At 41.9% G+C, this 21,973-nt stretch overlaps 2 protein-coding genes across 2 annotated transcripts; both read left to right on the top strand.

The window, feature by feature from the left end:
* Positions 1-1,087: 1,087 nt before the first annotated feature.
* Positions 1,088-21,596, top strand: LOC125151574 (olfactory receptor 1D2). Its single transcript, XM_047832806.1, has 2 exons — positions 1,088-1,153; positions 20,647-21,596. Exon 2 carries the CDS (start codon positions 20,655-20,657, stop codon positions 21,594-21,596), a length of 942 nt encoding a protein of 313 aa, XP_047688762.1. The 5' UTR covers positions 1,088-1,153; positions 20,647-20,654.
* Positions 7,794-10,659, top strand: LOC125151575 (olfactory receptor 1P1-like). Its single transcript, XM_047832808.1, has 2 exons — positions 7,794-8,694; positions 10,655-10,659. The coding sequence occupies exons 1-2, from the start codon at positions 7,794-7,796 to the stop codon at positions 10,657-10,659; spliced, it is 906 nt and encodes a 301-aa protein (XP_047688764.1).
* Positions 21,597-21,973: the final 377 nt, after the last annotated feature.

The following is a 21,973-nucleotide window of genomic DNA, read 5'->3' as shown; positions in this document are numbered from 1 at the left end:
GCATCCCTGGGAGCTTGTTAGAAATGCAGATTATCAGACCCCCTCCCTGCCCCCAGACCCACTGAAATGCAAATCTGCATTGACTTGTGTGCCCCTGGTGACTCATATGCACATAAAAGCTTAAGAGACATTCCTGTGGTGTCATACCTTTAGGACTTCTGTGAGTGTTTCCTTTTGAAGCCAGCTTCCTCTCACATCCTGTATTTCTGTAACTGGAAGTTATTCTAGCAGTTTGATAACATTTAAGTTAAATGTTTTTGGCTAAAACACATCATGTTATATTGTGTGTCATGATTGGCCGATACTAAGATTCACCACTGGAATTGTGAAATGATAACCTGATTCCTCCATTGTAAAGTCACATTTTCCCCGCTTGTGACCAGGAAAGAATCTGCGTGGTGTTAATTTGACATATACAAATACCCAGTTCCCCATCAACCATTCACTGAATGGTTTTACCCCCGTTTGATATCCTCTTTATTCTCACCTGAATCAATGCTTTACTTAGGGTTGTGAAGTGTTCCTCATATTGGTCTTAAACACTTGTTTTTAAGTGTTTTTTTTTTCTCCTAGGTACTTAGCCTTTTTCGTTTGCTATTATAAATGGGTTATTCTCTTTCAAAACATCTCCTAACTGGATATTGTTTTTATATACGGATAGACTGATTCATTTATGTTGATTCTACATGTTACTATTCTCACTAGTCTTAATGTTTTTCAGTTGACTTTCTTATGTCCTCCAGAAATCTTTTTTGTACAATACTTATCAGATTTTAAAAGCAGCATTATCCCTGCTTTATGATAAGATTTTGGAAGTTTGTCTTCTCTTTCTATATTCTGACTAGAAAAGGAGATTGCCAGGGCACCTGGGTGGCTCAGTCAGTTAAGCACCTGATTCTTGATTTTGCCTCAGATCATGATCTCAAGGTTCTAAGATTGAGCTCTATGCTGTCAGCACAGAGCCTGCTTGGGATTCTCTCTCTATTTCTCTCTCTGTTCTGTTCTCTCTGTCCCCCTCTCCCTCTCTCAAAATAATACATAAATTTAAAACAAAAAAGGAAAGGAAAAGAAATTGTCTATCTTTTAAAGTTTGTGGGATCTCCTGTTCAACTCGGTGATCCTGACACTTCTTTAGGGAGCGGCTCTTTGACAGGTAGGCTATTATTGTATTTTTGTTGGTTGTTTTCCACCGTCCCTGAAGGAGGATTACGTTTGATCCTTGAACAATGTCAGGGTTGGGGTGCTGAACCGCCCAATATGAAAATCTGTCCCTAACTTTAGACTCTCCCCAAACTTAACTATTAACAGCCTACTGTTGACCAGAAGCCTTACTCATAACATAAACATTCAATTAATACATATTTTGTTATGTTATATGTATTATGTGCTGAATTCTTACAGTAAGGTAAGCTTGAGAAAAGAAAATGTTATTAAGAAGATCATAAGGAAAACACATTTATAGTACTGTGCTATAAAAAAATCTCTTTGTTAGTGCAGAGCCCCATGTGGGGCTTGATCTCATGAACCATGAGATCAAGACCTGAGCTGAAATCAAGAGTAGATACTTAACTAACTGAGCCACCCAAGTGACCCAACATGTATTTTTTTTTTTTTGGTGGAAGGTGGTTGGCTTATAGTTTTCACCTCTACCAGGGTTAATTTTGGTACATCGTAGTCTCCAAGGATTTTTCATTTCATCTAGAATTACAAATTGATTTGCATGGACTCTAGCTAAATAGTCTTGTGATTTTAAATAATTTTTTTTTCAGTTTATGTCCCCCTTGTCATTTCTTATTTAGTTTATTTGTGTGTTTCTCTCCCTACTCCTCCCCTTTTATTGTTGCTTGATTGGGTTAACAAGTGACTTATCTCTTAGATTGATTTTTTTCCAGTATATACAATTCACATACCATCCAATACATGCAAAGTGTGCAGTTCAATGGCTTTTATCATATTCTGTATTCACTGAATTGTACAACAATCACCACAATAAGTTTACAGCATTTTCATCACCCCAGAAAAAACCCTACACTTCTTAGCTATCACCCCCACGTGTCCATCCCTCCAAGCCTTAGGCAGTCACTAATGTACTTGCTGTCTCTCTACATTTGCCTGTTTGGGAAATTCTATCGAAACTGAATTATACAATATGTTGTCCTGTGTCTGGCTTCTTTCACTTAATGTAATGTTTTCAAGGTACACCCATGTTGTAGCATGTAGAAGTACTTCATTTCTTTTTAATACAAAATACTATTCCATTTTATGGATATGCTATATTTTATTTATCCATTCACCAGTTGATGGACATCTGGGTCATTCTCAGTTTTTCTGTTATGAATGATGCTGCTACGAACATCTGTATACAAGTTTTCATGTGGATGTATGTTTTCATTTCTCTTGGGTATACTTAGGAGTGGAATTGCTGGGTCATATGAGTAATTCTATGGTTAGCCTTTTGAGAAGCCTTTTGTAGACTGTTTCCCAAAAACACTGAAACATTTTACATCCACACTAGCCGTGTATAAGGGTTCCAAGTTTTCCCGACCCTCCACAACACTTCTTATCTGATTTACTGATTCTAGCCATTCTAGAGGAGAGTGAAGTGGTGTCTCATTGTGGTTTTGATGTGTGTTTCTATGATGGCTAATGACATGGAACATTTCTTATGTTCTTATTGACTGTCTTCTTTGGGGAAATGTTTACACAGATCCTTTGCTCACTTTAAAATCATAGTAGTTGTCTTTCTGAACTGTGATTTTTCTTTTTATATTCCAGATGAAAATCTCTTATCCGATATATGATTCGCAAAATTTTCTCCCACTTTATGGGTTGTCTTTTCACATTCTTTTGACTTCCAGTAGTATGATAGAGAGTTCTCATCCCCTCACTTTCAATCTGAAGGTGTCCTCAGGTCTAAAATGAGTCTCTTGTAGACAGCAAATAGATGGGTTTTGTTTTTTTTATCCATTCTGATACCCTATGTCTTTTGGTTGGAGCATTTAGTCCATTTACATTCAGTGTTATTATAGAAAGATATGGGTTTAGAGTCATTGTGATGTCTGTAGGTTTCATGCTTGTAGTGATGTCTCTGGTACTTTGTCTCACAGGATCCCCCTTAGGATCTCTTGTAGGGCTGGTTTAGTGGTGACGAATTCCTTCAGTTTTTGTTTTTTTGGGAAGACCTTTATCTCTCCTTCTATTCTAAATGACAGACTTGCTGGATAAAGGATTCTCGGCTGCATATTTTTTCTGTGCATCACATTGAAGATTTCCTGCCATTCCTTTCTGGCCTGCCAAGTTTCAGTAGATAGATCCGTCACTAGTCTTATCGGTCTCCTTTATATGTTAGAGCATGTTTGTCCCTAGCTGCTTTCAGAATTTTCTCTTTATCCTTGTATTTTGCCAGTTTCACTATGATATGTCATGCAGAAGATCAATTCAAGTTACGTCTGAAGGGAGTTCTCTGTGCCTCTTGGATTTCAGTGCTTTTTTCCTTCCCCAGACCAGGGAAGTTCTCAGCGATGATTTCTTCAGCACCTTTCCCTCTCTCTTCCTCCTCTGGAATCCCAATTATGCGTATATCATTATGTTTAATTGTGTCACTTAGTTTTCTAATTCTCCCCTCCTACTCCTGGATTTTTTTAACTCTCTTTTTCTCAGCTTCCTTTTTTTCCATACTTGTATCTTCTAATTCACCTATTCTCTCTGCCTCTTCAATCTGAGCTGTGGTCGCCTCCATTTTATTTTGCAGTTAATTTATAGCATTTTTAGTTCCTCCTGACTGTTTCTTAGTCCCTTGATCTCTGTACTAATAGATTCTCTGCTGTCCTCTATACTTTTCTCAAGCCCAGCGATTAATTTTATGACTATTATTTTAAATTCATTTTCTGTTACATTGCTTAAATCGTTTTTGATCAGTTCATTAGCTGTCACTACTTCCTGGAGTTTCTTTTGAGGAGAATTCTTCCGTTTCGTCATTTTGGATAGTCCCTGGAGTGGCGGGGAACTGCAGAGCTCTTCCCCTGTGCTGTCTGGAGTAACTTGTATTGGTGGGTGGGGCCACAGTCAGACCCGATATCTGTTCCCAGCCCACCGCTGGGGCCACAGTCAGACTGGTGTGTACCTTATCTTCCCCTCTCCCAGGGGCAGGACTCACTGTGGAGTGGTGTGGCCCCTGTCTGGGCTACTTGCACACTGCCAGGCTTGTGGTGCTGCTTTGATGGGATCTGGTGTATGAGCAGGGGTGGATCCGCAAGGTGCACAGGGGTGGGAGGGGCAGACTCAGCTCGCTTTGCCTTGGGGGGGGGGGTCCGCTTTGGGAGGGGCCCCTCTTCCGTGGGCCTGTTGTCTAAGCTTGGCTCCAGAGAGTCCATTCTGCTAGTCTTCTGGCGGCTTTCTGGGTTATTTAGGCAGATGTGGGTGGAATCTAAGACGCGGTGAGACCAGCGTCCTCCTACGCTGCCATCTTCTTTCCCACATCTCTTTTCACATTCTTGATGGTGTCCTTTGAAGTACAAATGTACAAAAGTTCTGATGGGATGCAGTTTTGGGTTTTTTTTTTTTTTTGAGTGTGCTTTGGTGTCATATCTAAGACACTATTGCCTAATCCAAAGTCATGAAGATTTATGTCTATATTTTCTTCTAAGATTGTTATATTTTTAACTGTTACAGCTAGGTCTTTGATCCATTTTGAGTTACTTCTGTCTGATCTAAGGTAGGGGGTCCCAATTCATTCTTTTGCAGATGGATACCCAGTTGTCCCAGCACCACTTGTTGAAAAAGACCAAAAAACTGTTTTGTTGTTGTTCTGTGTTGGTTTTACTTTATTTGTTTTCTGATTTTAAACTCCACGTTTGCTTTAATCTTGTCCACATACAGTTTATTTTTGTTGTTCATTTTGTGTCAGATGTCCAATTCATGTATTATTTACTCTTACTCACATAAGTGTTTAAGGCAATGAATTTTCCTTTGATTATATTGCATAGACTCTGGTACACAGCATTGCTATTATTGTTTTCTAAAACTCTGAAATTTAGGTTTTTATTTCTCTTTTGGGCTTGAGAGTTACTAGAGGTATTTGAAACTTTTTTCCAGGTTGAATGGCTATTTTTGTTTTTTGACTTTGTTAATAATGTCTACTTTTGGGGCGCCTGGGTGGCGCAGTCGGTTAAGCGTCCGACTTCAGCCAGGTCACGATCTCGCCGTCCGTGAGTTCGAGCCCCGTGTCAGGCTCTGGGCTGATGGCTCAGAGCCTGGAGCCTGTTTCCGATTCTGTGTCTCCCTCTCTCTCTGACCCTCCCCCGTTCATGCTCTGTCTCTCTCTGTCCCAAAAAAAATAAATAAACGTTGAAAAAAAAATGTTTAAAAAAAAATAATGTCCACTTTTGTTGAAATTTTGTCAGAGAATTGAGTTATTACTGCTTTGTGGAATTTTTTGAAGTTTTCTCTGTGGCCTTGTGTATTGTCTATTTTTTAGATGCTCTTTAGGAACTTGAAAGTAAAGTGTATTTATTACTATTACTGGAACACAGTGATATATGTTATATATACACATTTACATATACATACATATATATTTATATTTAAAATTCATATACATACATTCACACACATATCTTATTAATTTGTTTAGTATTCTCTGTTCTTTTTTTAAAGTGTTTTTAAGGATAAAATTTTTTTTGAGTAAACCCTATCCCCAATTGGGGTTTGAACTCATGACCCCAAGATGAAAAGTCATATGCTCTACCAACTGAGCCAGCCAGGTGCCCCTCTTCTTATTTACTTTTTATTTTTATTATTTTTTTAACTTTTTAATTTATGTATTTATTTTTTTAATATGAAATTTATTGTCAAATTGGTTTCCATACAACACCCAGTGCTCATCTCAACAGGTGTTCTCCCCAATGCCCATCACCCACTTTCCCCTCCCTCCCACCCCCCCATCAACCCTCAGTTTATTCTCAGTTTTTAAGAGTCTCTTATGGTTTGGCTCCCTCCCTCTCTAACTTTTCCCCCCCCTTCCCTTCCCCCATGGTCTCGATCTACGTTGGAGGACGGATGTATCTTTCTAGACTAATAGCCCTGGCCCTCTACTCTCCTTATACCTGGAGTGACTTCTCTAAATGCTGAATTTTGGGCCTTAGCTTCTCTGTTCTCATTAGGAATCTGATCACTTTCAGGAAAAACTCACTTTGTTTTGTTCTTCCACATTCATGTTTTACTAATGCAGGCTCTTCCCCTGTGCGGTGGCCCATGATAGTCCAGCTAAGTCTGTGAAAGGGAAAATAGATTTAATTTTGGAGGAGTATTACAAAACTCACTTAGTGAACACAGCTGAGATGGATTCTCCAACCTAGTCTTTTTCAGTAACAAAGATGATTCTTTTTCTCCATCTGACTGACCGACTCCATGACTAACCCTCAATTGGTTCCACACATGGGAAAGTGCGATTTTCATGTACTGAGCCCACTCGAGCACTGAGACCACTTCCTGCTCAAAATAGCTTTTGTGGTCCTTCTAACATACAGAATAAAGTTCCAGATTCTTTACTTTCCATTCCAAATACTCCCAAATTTGACTCTTAGTTCCCTTTCTAACATTCTCTTACATTACAATCCCTCCTCTACCTCACACTAGAAACCTATCCACCCCATCTCTGACCCTATCTAGGGCTTCCTACTGCCTGGCCTTTGTTCAAGAGTTTGCCTCGATAGGCTGCCCTCATCCATCTGCTAAGATCCTGAACTACATTTATGGCCCAGAAAGCCTTCCTTTTCTGCCTCAGTCTGCTTTGTCTCAGAAATGTGTGTGTGTGTGTGTGTGTGTGTGTGTACACAACCAGTTTTGGAGATTTTGGAGATTGGAGATTATGGTTTCTTTTTTGTTATCACAGATAACTGAAGAAGAGTTACCTGTACATATCTTTATTAAAAAGCTGTTTGTTAAATTGATTTCTGACAGAATGGAGGATATGAAATTTTGGGCATGAAGGATCAGAACAGGTTGTCTGGGGTCTGAGAGTGATTTGTGGGCAGTTGAATGGGTAGAGAACCCTGAATCAAAATATTATAGGACTTAGGGGTACCTGGGTAGCTCAGTTGGTTAAGTGTCCAACTTCAGCTCAGGTCGTGATCTCACAGTTTATGAGTTCAAGCCCCGCATTGGGCTCCGTGCTGACAGCTCAGAGTCTGGAACCTGCTTCTGATTCTGTGTCTCCCTCTCTCTCTGCCCCTTCCTGCTTGTGCTCTGTCTCTCTCTCTCTCTCTCTCTCTATCAAAAATAAATGAAAACATTAAAAAAATTTTTATAGGATTTCAACATAGGCAGTTATGTCTATCCCATTAGATTGAAAATTCTCCACAGGTAAGGATTTTCAGTGTCTTATTTGCCTGGCACTCTACCAGGTCCAGAGCTAGTGCTTAGTCTCTGTGGAATGAATGAATAAATGAATGAGTGAATGAATGAAAACTTCTTGACGCCCTTGAGAGTATAGCTGAAGAAACAGAAATTACAACTAAAGAAATCTGGGACAGAACGGAGTGTGGAGAAATAAACCAGGAAAGAAATCTACTTTAATTCTCTTAAATTGTGTCTCTCACACTTCCTAGCACATTGTATTTAGTAAGTTTTAATAAAAATATACAGTGCACACAATGTGTGATCAGTACAGATACAATACGGTCATTCATTCTTCTCTCGGGTTCAGAGAATGGCATACCTATCAATCATCTAAAGTATGTTTAGAGAGTTTTAATGGGTCTCAGTGGAGGTCTTTTTCCCTAGCTTCTGGGCTCATGGCAGGAGGGAACCAGACCAGCATCTTGGAGTTCCTCCTCTGGGGACTCTCCGAGTGGCCAGAGCAGCAGCGCATCCTCTTCCTGCTGTTCCTGTGCATGTATGTGGTCACCGTGACTGGGAACCTGCTCATTGTTCTGGCCATTGGCACTGATGCACGTCTTCACACACCCATGTACTTCTTCCTCGCCAGCCTGTCCTGTGCTGACATCCTTTTCACCTCCACCACCGTGCCCAAGGCCCTGGTGAATATCCAGACCCAGAGCAGGTCCATTTCCTATGCGGGATGCTTGGCTCAACTCTACTTCTTCTTGACTTTTGGGGACATGGACATCTTTCTCCTGGCCACAATGGCCTATGACCGCTACGTGGCCATCTGCCACCCTCTCCACTATAAGATAGTCATGAGCCGCCAGCGCTGCACCCTCCTGGTTACTGCCTGCTGGGTCCTTACGAGTCTTGTTGCCATGACCCACACTTTCCTCATCTTTCGACTTTCCTTTTGCTCTAAGAAGATCATTCCTGACTTCTTCTGTGATCTGGGACCTCTGATGAAAGTGTCTTGCTCTGACACTCAGGTCAATGAGCTTGTGCTGCTCTTCTTGGGAGGAGCAGTCATTTTAATCCCCTTTGTTCTCATCCTGGTTTCGTATATCCACATTGTTTCAGCCATCCTCAGAGTCCCCTCTGCCCAGGGAAGGCACAAAGCCTTTTCTACATGTGGGTCCCACCTTGCTGTTGTTGCCCTCTTCTTTGGGACAGTGATCAGGGCTTATCTGTGCCCCTCATCCTCTTCCTACAACTCCATAGAAGAGGATACAGCTGCTGCTGTCATGTACACAGTGGTAACTCCCCTGCTGAACCCCTTCATTTACAGCCTGCGGAACAAGGACATGAAGTGTGCCCTGGCGAGATGTCTCAGGGGCAAAGTCTTCTTTTCCTTGGGCCAGGGACCTCCGAGGTGATACTGCAGGTGTCCTCCATGCCCTCCAGGGAAGTCTCTACCTCAGGCTTTTCACTTCTGATGCCCACATATGTCTATGACAACTCCCCTCCCTGAGTCCCTTCATGACTTTGATATTGTTAAGGAAAATCAAGATTTTGCTTCGTGCTTTAAAGTTAATATGTTAAGAGTTGCTTATTTACTCAGGTGCCCCAGCCCATTGTCTCTTTACTTATCACTTTTCACAAGGAGAAATGTCCTTTGCAATGTTTCTAATTCTAAAAGTCCGTGCAGCCTTTTATTCTAGTTCACTAAAATTCAATTAGCAAGGTCATGGAAAGTGGGCCAATGATCAGAATATTAGCAAGTAAGGTCAATATTGGATGGCAAAGAGTTTATGACTGTAAATAAATAAATATATATACTCTATAATAAAGGGACTCCATTTGCTCTTGTTAAAATCCATTGAGTTTCACTTATTCCCAACTAGGGTAGGTATACAACCCATAATTGTTGCGATGAACCATGGGAATCTACCCCCAAAAACCAAGAGCACACTTGGCACACTGTATGTTAGCCAATTTGACAATAAACTATATTAAAAAAAAAAAAGTTGGAGGCTGAACTGACTGAGCCACCCAGGTGCCCTTGTGTGTGTGTGTGTGTGTGTGTGTGTGTGTGTGTGTTTAAATAAAACATTAGAATTACAGTTGAGGGAACTTTTGAACTCCTAATCCCATGTTAGTTTTTCCTTCTCCAGAGGTAATCACTATCTTTAACTTTGTATTTGTCATTCTTATGCATGTTTTTATAATTTTACTTGAAAGTTGTGCACCCACAAAAGGAGTTAGCATTATTTTTCATATTTCAAAATTTTATTTCAATGGTATCATCCAGTATGTATTCTGAAACTTGCTATTTTCACTCAGATTATGTCCTTGAGATTTGTCCATGTTGATACACATACTCAAGTTCATTATTTTTCCTGCTGTAATAGGTTTATGCTACTATTTGTCTACCTATCCTCCTGTTGAAGGATATTTCGGTTATTTCTAGCTTTCACCATTGTAAACAATGCTGAAATGAACTTTCTTGTACATTTCTCTTTGGGTACGTGAATGAAAGTTCTCTAGAGTATATTGATAAGTATGAATTGCTGGAAGGAGGGCGAGGTGCACCTTAAACCCTACTAGTGCATGCTGTTGGTGCTTTTCACTGGTTGGTTCATCCCTGCCTACCAGCTGCTGTGAATGTTGGCTGCTAATGACTTATGACTGCCCTTTCTCTGGTGGTAGAAGTTAAGCACCCCCCCCCCCCTTTTAGTGCCCTGGGAAGTAGAGGGGGAGCCAGTGGCCGAGGACTGGCTGACACTGGGTAGACAAAGCTAGCTCCTTACCTCTGGATGGATTTGATTCATTGGATGCAATTTATGTTCTTGAGTTCCTCTGAAGACCAGGCTGAAACTAATGTACTGAGTCCCTACTTACCCCCATCTTCTTCTGAGGGCACTCTTTCGATAGACCACTCTCACAATTCCCATAAGCCAGGGAACCTGACCCAAGGTAATAATAATGTTTTGCCAAAGACTCTCCAAAATGGTTGTATCAATTTATGCAGTTGAGCTGAAGCTCAAAGGCTGAGAAAGAGAAAGCCATTCAAGGAGTTGAGGAAAGAGTTCCAGGCAGAGGGAAAACAAAGACAAAAGCTCTGAGATGAAATAGCTCTGTAAATTCAAAGAACTGAGAGAAAGTCAGTACCGCTGAAGTTTTGGGAACAATAGAAAGAGAAGGATAGTGGTTGGACTTGTAGATACGTGTAGGAGTGAGGCCAGGCAGGACTTATAGGCTGTTTTACATTTTTTCTAATAGTAATAGGAAGTTCTTGAGATGAGTTAAGCAGGAAAGTGATAGGGACCAGCTTAAGCTTTAAGAAAATTACTCTGGTGTATATAGAGAATGGATTGGAAAGAGGTAAGAGAAGCAGGGAGTTGGTGTCCATAGAGCAAGGAGAATGGATCATAAAAAATAGTGTTAGTGCAAAAAAGTAAGAAACATGATGGGATCTACAACATAATACTCTTTGTGTATATAAAACACACGACATACAAACAGATGTATTCTTCGGGGATACATGTGTATATCGAAGTGGCTGCCTATGTAGGGGAAAAAGAAGTGAGTGGAGATTGGAGCTTATAAAAGACAATGAAGCCAGAGACATGCTTTGCAAGGAATGGAGGTGATAATGTGCCTTGAATCGGGGTCTATAATTTACTCAATTCTACACCCAAAGAAAACAAAAATCGAGACAGCAGCAACCACCACTTTCCCCACCACTATTTTCCCTCTCTTGGAGATCCCTGTTTGGGATGGGGAAAGGTCAAAGATTGCTTCAGAGAGTGATAATAACTTGTTGTTCTGAGGGCCTCCAGGACCAGGTTCTCAGAAAGACATTAAAAATAATCTAACCTTTTACTTACTATGTGGCTTCACTGGGTTGCAGAGACTTTCCCTAGTGATCGATTCAGCATCTTAGTCAGAACCTGAAAGCCAAAAGAAGCAGAAATTCTCTGGAGCCTCATTAGTGAGGAAACAGGTGGAGCCTTGAGGCAGTCTGATGACGGGTTCTGGTGCGATTCCCCTGATGCAACTTCTCAGCCTAATTCCTCAGTTCCCTGGGGGGTTCCATGGATCCAGCCCTGTCTCTGGGTTCCAAGAGAATCCAGGCTGAGATATCTTGTCTTTGCACAAGTTTATGTCCTGGTCCCAGGAGACCTGGAAACCAACTTCTCCCATATGTGATGTAGCTCTGTGACCTCATCACCCAGGGCAGGGATCGACACCCATTAGGTATCAGCAAATGTCTGCAGATAAAAAGTGAGTGCCTGAATGCTTGACTGAGGATAAGGGCCTTGATATTTTCCTTTAAGTGCTCATGAAAGCATATGGCATACTGTCCAGATGTGTTTGTCAACTCATGTTCAAAGAATTAGTTAAGGTTGCTTCTTTGTGTCTCTGTGTAGCTTTGAGAGACTTAAAGTCCTGGTGGCCAGCAATCATGTTTCTGGAGGACTGTATGTCAGTTTTATCCAATGTCACGCTGCTCTGAGGGACTTCAGAGACTCCTTCTCCGGATACTGTTCAAGAAACTCCCAATCCTAAATGTATTGGGCAAGCGTCCATGGACTGTAGTAGTTTCTCAGTGATTAGCATCTGAGCTGAGGAGTATGGAGGAAGCCAAATCTTGCTGAATGGAACCTTAACCAAATAACCTCCCAATAGGCAAACACTAGCAATGTCTTCTAGGCCCCAAATCTTGGGCTGGGGCCTGCAGACCTTGAGAGGAATGAGTGATTCTCACCCAGAGATACCCTAGATCTTGGTCCATTGGGAAACAAGCATAAGTAAATATCACCTCTAATCCCATCACCCAGAGACAACTGCATGCCACATATTGGTATATTTACTTTTAATATTTTTGTGTACATATAGAAAGTGTTCCTTCTTGTTGTCTTATCACATAAGAAATTTCCCATGCTCATAAATCTGTTGCCTAATATTTCACCTGTCATAGGTACCATCATATGCTTAAGCATTTCCTAGTTGATGGGCATTTAAGCTCTTTTATTTTTAAAGTTATAAACAGTATTGTGATGGATATCTTTGTTTATAAGCTGATTCCATTTTGAATGATTTATCAGGACATGTATCCCTAGCCATGGAATTATAGGGTCAAATTATATGTCTCCATGGCTCTAATCATCTTTTCTTTTCATTTGAGAGACAGAGAGAGAGAGAGAGCGCATAAGAACTGGGGAGAGGGGCAGAGGGAGAGAGAGAATCTGAAGCAGGCTCCACACTCAGCACAGAGCCTGATGTGGGGCTTGATCCCATGACCCTGGGATCATGACCTGGGCTGAAATCAAGGGTCAGACCTTCAACGGACTGAGCCACCTAGGTGCCCTTCTAGGTATCTTTTATATGCTAATGTCTTCCAAATGTGTGCCACCACCTAAGAGGTTTTATACCTAAATACCTTCTTGCCATCTACCCTGCTCACCTCTCAGAAACTCTAACTCTTCTCTATATTAATTCATTATGCTCCCTCCCCAGGTCCCCCAAGTCAAAAATAAAGGACCATCCTTGATTTTAACCTTTCTTGTATCTCTAAGATCCAGTCCCCTCTTGATGCTTCACGATTTCATCTCCAAACATAGCTAGATCATCTCTTTTCCTATCTCTCCTGCTCCCATCCTAGCTCAGGCCACCTTCCCTACTTGCTGGGCCACTGCTCTCTCTGCTTCTGTTCCTGTCTGCCTCCAGCCCAGTCTCCTTGCAGCAACCAGAGTGGTCCATTCAACCTAAGCCAAACCATCCCACTCCCCCAGCTGAAAATGCTTCAATGGCTTCTCGTTGCAGTTATGGCATGAAAACCAGGACGACTTTCTGGCTTGATCTGCCCTTACACACCTCTCCATCTCAACCTGTTCCACTCACAGCCTTGCTGACAAACCGCTAGCACTGACATTCTTTCAGCCCTCAAACACACGTCTGTGGTTTTTGAAGATCCTGTTCCCTCTCTCTGGAAGGCTCCTTCCCCGACTCTCAGAGGAGCTGGCACCCTCTTGGCCCTCCGGTGGCAGCTTGAACGTCTCTCAGACACACTTTCCCTGGCCAACCAATCTATGAAAGTGGCCACTCCTCCTCCAGTTATTCTCTGTCTCAGATTATGGTTTCCTGGGGACACTCATTGTTGTGATTAGTTTTTTCCTTGTCTGTTTGCTTTTAGAAGATCTCTTCTGTACCGGTCTGTAAGCTCCATGAAGGGAGGCAATCATGTCCACCTCATTCTTGGTTTCCCCAGCACCTAGCCCAATGCCTGCCATCAGTAAATATACATGAATACAATAAGAAGGAGGGAGGGGAGACCCCCAAAACTGAGGTTGTTTTTTGATGAGGGGTGTTGGTTGTCTGGGCTGCTCCTAAAAGGGGATTTGGCTTGTGAAGACTGAGTGCAAGGATTTCAGCAGCAGCAAGAGCCCAACTCTCCACACTGCCTCCATGGGGTCGCTGGGTGGTGGCACCAACGCAGCTCTGACCACCTCATCATTTGACCAGTGGAGGGCTTGTTATTGTTAGATTTCAAGGGGGGGGGGGGAAACTGAGGCCTAGAACAAGTCAATAAATGAATCACAGCCCAACTAGTAGTGGAGCCAGGAGCAACCTGGGATCATTCTCCCCTAGCAGTGTGTCTGTGGCATTACTCTGTCCTAGATGGGGACTGCACATGGAAGTCTATGAGACTTCCAACCATGAAGCTGGAAGCATTTTCCTTGAAATTGGTTTTAAGGTAATGAGCTCCCCATCAAAGGGAGATACGAAGACAAGACAAAATGTTCTTTAGACAGGGATGCTAAAAATCCAGTTCCTCTATTTAGATGGTGTGGAGGGGGGTAGATGGGCTTGTTTGAATCTAGAATCCTTTCATCACTGAATCAGTGGTGCTAGGAGTTTGGTAAGAGAGACAATGGGCTGGGGCACCTGGGTGGCTCAGTCGGTGAAGCATCCGACTTTGGCTCAGGTCATGATATGGTTCGTGAGCTCGAGTGCCCCATCCAGCTCTATGCCGATTGTTCGGAGCCTGGAGCCTGCTTCAGATTCTGTTGTCTCCGTCTCTCTCTGCCCCTCTCTCACTCGTGCTCTCTCTCTCTCAAAAATAAGTAAACATTAAAAAATTAAACAGAGAGAGAGAGAGAGAGAGAGAGAGAGAGAGAATGGGCTGAAAGGATCTATGGTTTGGGAGTTCTAAAATCATCCTATCCACCAAAAATAGGAAAGAGGGGGAGTGGGCTGGTGGGGGAGGCAACAAAGTGAAAGAAGAGAGAAGGAGAATCTGGTTTACTTCTTGTAAATAAGACCCATTTCCCAATAGCCTTGTTCATTGGAGTGATTACCCATGTTTGTCAGAAGGAGCTGCCTTGGGATTGCTTCCCTGAGGCCGCCCCAAAACTAACAAATAGGCCTGACACAGTCCTGACTCAGTCACTTCCTTCCTGAACTTGAGACTCAGGCACCAGCTCTTGGGTCCCCCAGCCTTGCTGGGGTGCCCACAGACTTACAGTTGGTCTCCTCTATTAGGGGACCAAAGATCCAGATACCAGCTCCTCTGCTTTTCACCTGTACCCTCCAGCCCTGAATCCCACAGTCTTACTTAAGATGGTTCGTGTTCTGACTGTGAATTTTCATTGAATGGAGGAGAAAAGTGGAGGCAACGGAACCAGTGAGCTCTAAGACCAGCACAGAGCTGTGGGTAAGGTTTGGACATCATAGCCTCTCTCTCTCTCTCTCTCTCTCTCTCTCTCTTCCTTTCATTATCTTTTCTCCTCTCCACTTCCTCAGTCATACAAACACACTCACATACTTTGAAAATTCTTCATATAATCTAACTTTTAGTATTTAAAGGTAATTAGCAATCCCTCCAATCTTTTCAGTGCTCTGTTGCATGTAGTTCCCAAGCCTGCAAGGAAGGCTTCACGGGTGGGACGGAGAGGCTCGGGGAGGTTGCATGGCCTCCTCAAGCTGCTGCAGCTAGGGAGCAACAGAAGAGGTGAGAAAGGCCAGTTTTCCAACACCGTGTTTGGAGCCCTTTTCTGAACTGTGCCTACAGCTTCTGCCCTCCTGCTGAGCAGACCTGCAGAGGGGTTTGTGCCTCTAAGGCCACCTGACCACACAAGTGTTCAACCTGCTGAGTCTTACAGATTCAGAACAGCATTTCTGTACAATCGGAACCATCAGGTGATGGCTAAAAAGGACTTGGTTCTCAGCACAGAGACACCGACTCATCTCAAGGACCTGAACCTCTTTTAAAAATCTGCATCACAGGTGATTCTGATGCACACGAAGGTGTGGGGAACACTTGCCTTGAGGACTAGAAAGCAGATGGGCCAATGTCCCTTGAGTGTCCAGCCCTGTTACCTGCCTCCGACCTCACTCCTATCAGTCAGGAGCCTGAGAGAGCCCTGAATTCAGGCACCCAGCTGGTTGTGGAGGGTGTATTTCCCTGTTCCTCCTTCTCATCGTCACAACAAGGGGTACACATCACTAGCTCGAGACAGATTAACCTGCACGTTTTCTATTTTATTGTGTAAGAGGAAGCTGAAATTTTAATTTAGCTGTTATTGCAAAAATCTTTGCATACATAAATGAGGAAGTTTTTTTTTATCACTTTTGATGTCCATAATCATGGATATATTTAATGGATTACATAATTTTTTAGAACAGCTTTATTGAGATGTAAGTCAATACTATTAAAATTAACCCATTTAAAGTATACAGCTCCATGGTTTTAATACAGTCACAGAATTGTGCAACTATCACCACAATCTAATTTTAGAACATTTTCGTGACTCCCCAAAGAAGCCCAGTACCCATTAACAGTCACTCCCATTTCACCCTTCCCACCACCCCTGGCAACCACTAGTCTACTTTCTGTCTCTACGGATTTGCCTATTCTGTATTGTTTTTTTTAACATTTGTTCATTTTTGAGAGTGAGAGAGACCGAGCATGAGCAGGGGAGGGGCAGAGAGAGAGGAAGACACAGAATCTGAAGCAGGTTCCAGGCTCTGAGCTGTCAGCACAGAGACTGATGCGGGGCTCAAACACAGGGATCACGAGATCATGACCTGAGCTGAAGTCGGGCACTTAACCTGACTGAGCTACCCAGGCACCCCTATTCAACAGCAAAATATCTACTGTTGAATGTTTATGTTGTTTCTACATTTTTCCTATTACTAGCAAGGCTCTGATACACATACATACATTTTTTTTTAACATTTTTTCTGGCTATAGTCTTAAGATAAATTTCTAGAACTAAAAAGTACTTAATCAAAAGCATGTTCTTTTGTTTGTTTGTTTCCAGAATCACAAAATGACACTGCTGAGTGTACATTTTTCTCCTTTTTGGTGTGTGTGGAAAATACCCAGTAATGTGGAGAAAATCTTTTTCAAGAGTAACTCCATGTGTGCGTGCGTGTGTGTGTGTGTGTGTATGTGTGTGTGTGAAAATGTACTTTATAGCAGATTTCTATGACCTTCAGGAAGTACAAAATTCAATTTACAGAACACTGGAAGACCAGGTATAAGCAGTCTGGTATTTGCTTCCATGTTCAGCATGACCACAGTGATTTCTAACATAAAAGCATAAAGTTCCTGGATCTCAAGTATCTTCAATAGCTGCCAGTCTAATTTAAGACTATTGTGCTTGCTTCTTCAAGAGATACCTTTCTCAATACTTGTGACTTAGCCTTAAAAAGTCCATTTTGGGGGCGCCTGGGTGGCGCAGTCGGTTAAGCGTCCGACTTCAGCCAGGTCACGATCTCGCGGTCCGGGAGTTCGAGCCGCGCGTCAGGCTCTGGGCTGATGGCTCGAAGCCTGCAGCCTGTTTCCGATTCTGTGTCTCCCTCTCTCTCTGCCCCTCCCCCGTTCATGCTCTGTCTCTCTCTGTCCCAAAAATAAATAAACGTTGAAAAAAAATTAAAAAAAAAAAGTCCATTTTGCTATTTCCTTGAGGTATTGAGTTAATTAAAAAACTTCTTTCTCTTCATCTTGATTTACTTGTAATGAAAGCTGTAAAAATTAAAACGTGTTTCACAAGTGAGATTGGCAATGATGAAGGAGCCTGACAGTTTCCATGACATTACTTTGGGGAGTGGGAGCTGAAACTATCTTTTTGGAGGACACTCTGGCAATATGTATGAAAATGGAAAGCATGCATCCCTTTGACTATAAAAATATATCCAAACATGTATGTACAAAAATATTCACCATATTTCTGTAACAGAGAAAATGGGGGAAAAAATCTACATATCCATCATCAGAATATTGATAGAAGTATGTGTAGTATTATCATAAAATGAAATAGTATACAACCATTAAAAATGATGAAAATATTGATTTAGACAATGTTCTCCAGTGCATTGTTGAGTGAATAAAAATGATTTAATGAAAAAACAAAACTGAAAGAATTTCACCAAAATGCCAATGGAATCTGGGGTGATTTTTACTTTTTCTTTTTTTTTTTTTACATTTTTCTGTGTTGCTTGAATGTCCATAATGAATGTTTTTGTTTATAATTAATAGACTGCAATACAGTAAAAAGCTAATTTTATTTGGAAAGAATCCATGAATATTTAAAAATGTATATTTAAGGGGATGGGTACATTTCAAATTAGAAGTTAACAATAAAGTGAATACAAGTTTAAAATGGAAGTTAACACAGATGTCATAATAAAGAGTAAAAAGACTGGCACATACAAAAAAAAAGCTATGGACCAATCCTACTTATAAATAAGAAAGAACAGTATGGTTTAATATCAGGAAAGTTATTATCAGTGATAAACAGTGAAAAAGCATCTGATCAAAAATGCCACATCCATATCTGATTATTACAATACTATCATAAATTACAAATAGAAAGATAATTGCTGAATATATATTTACTCTCTTTTGCTTAAAATCCTTTACGGCTCCTAACTGCACTTACAATAAAATTTTAAAACCTTAACAAGACAGCCTGCTCTGGACCCTGCTGGCCTGCATGACTTCATATCTCACCGATACCCTCCTCACTCTGCCACACTGGCCCTTATTCTGTAGACACAGCAAACCCTTCCTCAGGGACTTTGCACACACATCGCTATCTACAAGGCTCTTTGCTCAGGACTTCATAAGACTGACTGCTTTTTTGTCCTTCTTTGTCTCAACAAAAAAGACATCAAAATATGGGAAGTGGTTATTTATCTCCACTTGGTAAATTAAATCCAGTCTAGTTATATTCTCTCATTTTTTTGAAAGCTTTTATTCCACTTACAGTAGATTTTCAAAAGAAAAAGACACAATAAACTGTTTTAACCTTAAATACTTTTTTTAAAGCTTATTTATTTATTTTGAAAGAGCATGAGTGATGAGGGGGTGCAGAGAGAGAGAGAGAGAGAGAGAGAATCCCAAGCAGCCTCCACACTGTCAGCACAGAGCCCTACGTGTGGTGTGGCTCCATCCCAGGAACCATGAGATCATGACCTGAGCCAAAGTCAAGAGTCGGTCACTTAACCAACCGAGCCAGCAAGGTGCCCCTAATCTTAAATACTTTAAAACTGTTTTTGGTACAATATGAAATGTTGGTCTAATGTTTTCCCTTAAATAGACAGCTATCCCAATACCATTTATTGAATAACGCAATTTAAAGTACTACCCTAGGGGTGCATGACCTGAGCCAAAACTGAGAGTCAGATGCTTAACTGACTGAGCCACCCAGGCACCCCAGATCTTTAAACATTTCTAGAGTATTGTAAGATGATAGAATTTTAAATAAGATATAGACATTATTCCTGTAATATTAGGTATGCCAGAATGGAAGTTGCTGGAATGACTGAATTGCGTAAAGATTTTCCCCATTATGTATTTGTGCCTGTTATTAGTTTGTTGTTAACTTAAAATATTATATTTTTAATTTTTGGAGGAGCCTCCATACTGGGTTTAAAAAAAATTTTTTTTTTACGTTTATTTATTTTTGATAGAGTAAGACAGAGTACAAGAGGGGGAGGGACAGAGAGAGAAGGAGACACAGAATTGGAAGCAGGCTCCAGGCTCCGAGCTGTCAGCACAGAGCCCGACATGGGGCTTGAACCCACAAACTGCGAGATCATGACCTGAGCCGAAGTCGGATGCTTAACCTACTGAACCACGCAGGTGCCTCCATATTGTTTTTTACGGTGACTGCATCAGTTTGCATCCCCACCAACAGTGCCCTAGGGTTCCTTTCTCTACATTCTTGCCAACACTTCTTGTTTCTTGTCTTTTTGATATTAGCCATTCTGAATGGTGTGAGGTAATATTGTGATTTTGATTTGCATTTCCCTGATGATGAGTGATGCCGAGCATATTTTCACGTGTCTGTTGGCCATCTAGATGTCTTCTCTGGAAAAACATCTATTCAGGTCCTCTGCCCATTTTTTAAAATGGGATTGTTTGGGGGCGCCTGGGTGGCTCAGTTGGTTAAGCATCCGACTTCAGCTCAGGTCACGATCTCACGGTCCGCGAGTTTGAGCCCCGCGACGGGCTCTGGGCTGATGGCTCAGAACCTGGAGCCTGCTTCCGATTCTGTGTCTCCCTCTCTCTCTGCCCCTCCCCCGTTCATGCTCTGTCTCTCTCTGTCTCAAAAATAAATAAACGTTAAAAAAAATTTTTTTTAAATGGGATTGTTTGGGGGTTTTGGTGTTGAGTTGTGTAAATTCTTTATATATTTTGAATATTAACCCTTTATTACATGTATCACTTACAAATATCTTCTCCCATTCACTAGGCTGACTTTTTGTTTTGTTGATGGTTTCATTTGCTGTGCAAATCTTTTTATTTTGGTATAGTTCCAGTAGGTTATTTTTGCTTTTGTTTCCCTTGCCTGAGATTTCCCTTATACATAGAGTATAAAAGCAAAAGAAACAAACAAAAAAACTCACCAAACAGACTCTTAAATGCAGAGAACAGACTGGTGGCTGCCAGAAGGGAGGTGGGTGTGTGGATGGGTGAAATAGGTGAAGGAGATTAAGAGGTACCAATTTCCAGTTAAAAAATAAGCCGCAGAAATGAAAAGTATAGGATTGGTAATACAGTCGATAAAATTGTAATAATATCATACGGAGACAGATGACTACACTTACTGAGGTGAGTGTTGTATAATGTATAGAATTTTCAAATCCTGTTGTACACCTGAAACTAATATAAATTGCGTATCAATTATACTTTGATAATAAATTTTTAAAATTATAAAATTTAATCTAAGACATTTTAATTCTAATAAAATAGTTAATTTTGCTTATATGAATGTTCATATTCATTGGTGCCTATGTTGCGGACAGTTGGGAAAATGCACGGAAGCAACCAGAGTAGAGTCTCCGAGTTCCTGCTCCTGGGGATCTCGGAGAGTCCTGAGCAGCAGCGGATCCTATTCTGGATGTTCCTGTCCATGTACCTGGTCACAGTGGTGGGAAATGTGCTCATCATCCTGGCCATCAGCTTTGATCCCCGCTTGCACACTCCCATGTACTTCTTCCTGGCCAACCTCTCCTTCACCGACCTCTTCTTTGTCACCAACACAATCCCCAAGATGCTGGTGAGCCTTCAGTCTCAGAACAAAGCCATCTCCTATGCGGGGTGTCTGACGCAGCTCTACTTCCTCGTCTCCTTGGTGGCCCTGGACAACCTCATCCTGGCCACAATGGCATATGACCGCTATGTGGCCATCTGCCACCCCCTCCATTACACCACGGCCATGAGCCCTGGACTCTGCATTTTGCTCCTCACTTTGTGTTGGGCACTTTCTGTCCTCTATGGCCTCACCCACACCCTCCTCATGACCAGGGTGACCTTCTGTGGTTCCCGGAAGATCCACTACATCTTCTGTGAGATGTATGTCCTGCTGAGGCTCGCGTGTTCTAACACCCAAGTCAATCACACGATGCTGATTGCCACAGGCTGCTTTATCTTCCTTACCCCCTTAGGATTCATGATCATGTCCTATGTCCGGATTGTCAGAACTATTCTCCAAATACCCTCAGTGACTGGGAAGTACAAAGCCTTCTCCACATGTGCCTCACATTTGGCTGTGGTCTCCCTCTTCTATGGGACACTTGGTATGGTATATCTGCAGCCCCTCCAAACTTACTCCATGAAGGACTCAGTAGCCACAGTGATGTATGCTGTGGTGACCCCCATGATGAACCCTTTCATCTACAGCCTGAGGAACAAGGACATGCATGGGGCTCTGGGAAGACTCCTCCTAGGGAAAGCCTTCCAGAGGTTGACATGAGGTAATTTGGGGCATTGAAGTGGAGACTGGGAATTTCCTCTACCATGTGCAAAGCATTATCCTATGGGAGACACATAAGTGAGTGGGACATAGCTCCAGCTCAGAATAAGCTCATATATCTGTGATGAAGAAAAGACACCTACATGTAACCCAGAGTTCCCCAGACCTCACCAGCCTTGGCCATAAATAAGGTTATGCTAACATGAATACTTGAATTTTCAAGGATCCTGACCATAGGATCACAGTGCCACCCTCCCAGCCTTTCAAAATATGCCCAGTTATGGCCTGGGGAGGGGTGGGTCTCTGGTTTTCTCTAGCACACATCCACTCATGGTTCTGAGCTCTGGCCCTCTCTAAGGGGCCTGATGCCTATAAGC

Source organism: Prionailurus viverrinus, chromosome E1, assembly GCF_022837055.1.
Source record: "Prionailurus viverrinus isolate Anna chromosome E1, UM_Priviv_1.0, whole genome shotgun sequence".
NCBI classification, from domain to species: domain Eukaryota; kingdom Metazoa; phylum Chordata; class Mammalia; order Carnivora; family Felidae; genus Prionailurus; species Prionailurus viverrinus.
This window is presented reverse-complemented; position numbering and strand designations above follow the sequence as displayed.

Bases quoted from the DNA above. Each gene is read 5' to 3' on its own strand.
- LOC125151574 (XM_047832806.1), top strand. From the start codon at position 20,655: ATGCACGGAAGCAACCAGAGTAGAGTCTCCGAGTTCCTGCTCCTGGGG.
- LOC125151575 (XM_047832808.1), top strand. From the start codon at position 7,794: ATGGCAGGAGGGAACCAGACCAGCATCTTGGAGTTCCTCCTCTGGGGA.